The following is a 2,858-nucleotide window of genomic DNA, read 5'->3' on the forward strand; positions in this document are numbered from 1 at the left end:
GGGTGCCTTGGTGGAGGACTTTGGCTGCTGGTATGGGCCATCACAGAGCAGACCTGACCCCAACGGCCATGGGGGAATTCATTGGTGGAGCGAGCAAGCGTTTTGAGTTTCTGGCTCATGGTCTCTCCCAGTTTTAGAGGTGTCAATACAGCTCCTTGCCAAGGGAGCTTAGGTACACCTCTGGGCAGGATTACACAGCACACTGGTGATCAGAACTAAGAGGCATCAAGGAGGGCTGAGAAGTCCCAGGTTGGCAGAGTTGTGTTTAGCAATGCTGACAACACAAGGGCAGAGTAGCTTGTGTCAGGGACTAGCTGGACAGGGAGGAGTGGCAGGAGGCACCAGCTGGGGAACCCCCAAGGGAAACCCCACAGGAAGAAGGCTCAGAGCCTGGGAGTTGGTGATGGGACACTAAAGAGAGGTCAGCAGGAGAGGCAGGGCTGGATGCTGAAGGGGCAATGGAGTTTAGTGAGCAGGGAGAGCCGGTGACAGGAAGCAGTTCAGACTCCAAGGCTGAAGCAGAGGAAGGGGGGGGGGTCAAGAGGCTGCTGAAGAATCCAGAGAGTCTGCTTCTTCTACTGTGACAAGCTGTCTTCCCCCCTGGTCTCCAAGAACACACAGAATAAAGAGAGGGCAGAGACCAGAGGTGCGCAAACACAGTTTGAGACTGCTTGGAAAACATCTGGGAGAGGAGGAGCCTTAGAAAGGGTGGGAGACAGGGACCTTCAGCCTGGGCAACTGCTCCATAGAGGCAAGACCTGCTGGGAAGGGTTGCTGAGTTGTCTGCCGTTTCCTTGAATAAAGAGTTGGCTTTACTGGCAACGGAGCCTTGTGTCTTTCGTGCTGACCTGTGCCTGACTCCAGCCCTGACACCTTGTGAGTCCCAGCCTTATTTTTAAAATGTCCAGTTTCTAGCCCTTGTGATTGCAAAAAAAAAGGCTTGAAGATGGATGGGCAATATCTAGGGAAATCTCAGGATTCAAGAAAGGGAAGCCTGAGCAGTATTTCTAATTGTCAGAGGTGAGCTTTCGTTACCTAATTCCTTGTCCCTCCTTATAACGAGCAGGAATAGGATAATTCTCCTCTCTTTTTAACCTTGAAAAAGACGTATGTCAGTTTTGCAGAATTGAATATAGGCTGCAGAATGTCACTGCATGGGACCTTGCTGCAGAATGTTGTATCTAAATGCACAGTATACACAGGTCTGTGTTTAGGGATCCTCTCGTCTCCAACTGCACAGTCAATGGAGCACTGTGATGAGATACGGTGACTTTAAAAAGAAGAGTGCCTTTTCTGGTTTCTGCAACACTGGCAGTTGCTTATCTCAAACACTGGTGGCCACTGGTGCCTCTTCAAAAGCTGTCTTGAAGACCTGCAGCAAGGACCTCCTCACTGCATCCTTGAACTCCTGCCCCACAAAGACATAGAGCAAGGGGTTGATGCAGCTGTTGAACAAGGCCAGACACTTGGAAAGAGGGATGGCCACCAGGTGCACAGCATCTGGAACAGCATCCATAGAGATCCTTGCCAGAGCCAGGGCATGGTAGGGCAGCCAGCAGAGGAAGAAGCAGAAGACCACCCTGGTAACCACCAAGAAGGGCTTGCTGGACTTGTTGAGCTTCTTCTTGTGCATGGTCACCACCAGGATGGTGTAGGAGATGGAGATGACCAGCAAGGGCAGGAGGAACTGGTAGAGAAAAATGCAGATGGTGAGGACTTCTGCTTCCTGCCAGTCCTGGAAGATGTCCAGGTTGTTGCAGGAGCTCCGGTTATTCTTCTCCACTGAGATCTCAGTGAAGAAGTAAGAGCTGGGGACGAAGAAGGTGAGGGAGATCATCCAGAGGAGCCCGCAAGTCCCCCATGTGAGGCGCGGGGTCCGATAGTTCTGGCACCAGACGGGGGCCACCACCAACACGCAGCGGTCCACGCTGATGGAGCTGAGTAGCAGGACACCGCTGCACACGCTCAGCCCAAAAAGGCAGTTGGCCACCTTGCAGGCTACTGAGCCAAAGGGCCAGTGCAGGTCCAGGGCCAAGTTCAACACTGTGACGAAGATTAGGGAGGTGGAAGCCAAGTCGGCCAAGGCAAGGTTGAAGAACCAAATGGTGTTGGAGGTCCAGCGGAGCTTCCAGCCGGTGACCCACAACACTATCCCATTCCCAGTCACCCCAGCTAGGAAGATGAAGCTGAAGATCACTCCAGTGATGATCTTTACAGTGCTGCGCACAGTGGCTTCCTCCAGGACCAGAGAGGATGAGGAGACATTGCCTGCTGGGCTTGTTGACATCTCCCTGCCAAAGAGAGAAGGTGAGAAAACCCATTAATTATAATTTTTATATAGTGCCATCACTTATGTTGGGGTGGAGAGCTCATTGGTTGGGCTCCAACTCCCATCAGCCCTAGTCAGCGTGGCCAAAGGTCAGAGATGATGGGAGTTGTCGCCCAGCAACAGCTGGAGGGCCACAGGTATCCCATCCCTGTACTAGTGTATCATGGATGGCCAAACAGTCGCAGGTGGAATAGGTCATGGGTTCCCAAATTGTGGTTCATGGACCACCAGTGGTCTAGGAGCTTCATTCAGGTTGTCCACAGTGTGTGGATTTGTGGTTGAAGAAAAGAGATGGTGCATTCCTTGCATTAAACATACACATTGGTTTTGATTGTATTTTTTATTGCTTCTTCCATTTCTTATATTGTATTTTACTGCAATGCAATCTGAATTCTATGGAATGTGTATTTAAGAAATAAAAGAAGCAACAGTAATGCAATTTAGAGTCATGCAGCATCTAGCACATTACAATTGTTGCAAAAGGCAATACCATCTGCAGTTTTCAAGTGGTCTCTGGGGAAAGGAGGTT

At 50.7% G+C, this 2,858-nt stretch overlaps 1 protein-coding gene across 1 annotated transcript; it reads right to left on the reverse strand.

The window, feature by feature from the left end:
- Window positions 1–1,113: 1,113 nt before the first annotated feature.
- Window positions 1,114–2,287, reverse strand: LOC114603250 (chemerin-like receptor 1). Its single transcript, XM_028742106.2, has one exon. It carries the CDS (start codon window positions 2,285–2,287, stop codon window positions 1,325–1,327), a length of 963 nt encoding a protein of 320 aa, XP_028597939.1. The 3' UTR covers window positions 1,114–1,324.
- Window positions 2,288–2,858: the final 571 nt, after the last annotated feature.

This window comes from Podarcis muralis, chromosome 7 (genome assembly GCF_964188315.1).
Source record: "Podarcis muralis chromosome 7, rPodMur119.hap1.1, whole genome shotgun sequence".
Taxonomy (NCBI): Eukaryota; Metazoa; Chordata; class Lepidosauria; order Squamata; family Lacertidae; genus Podarcis; species Podarcis muralis.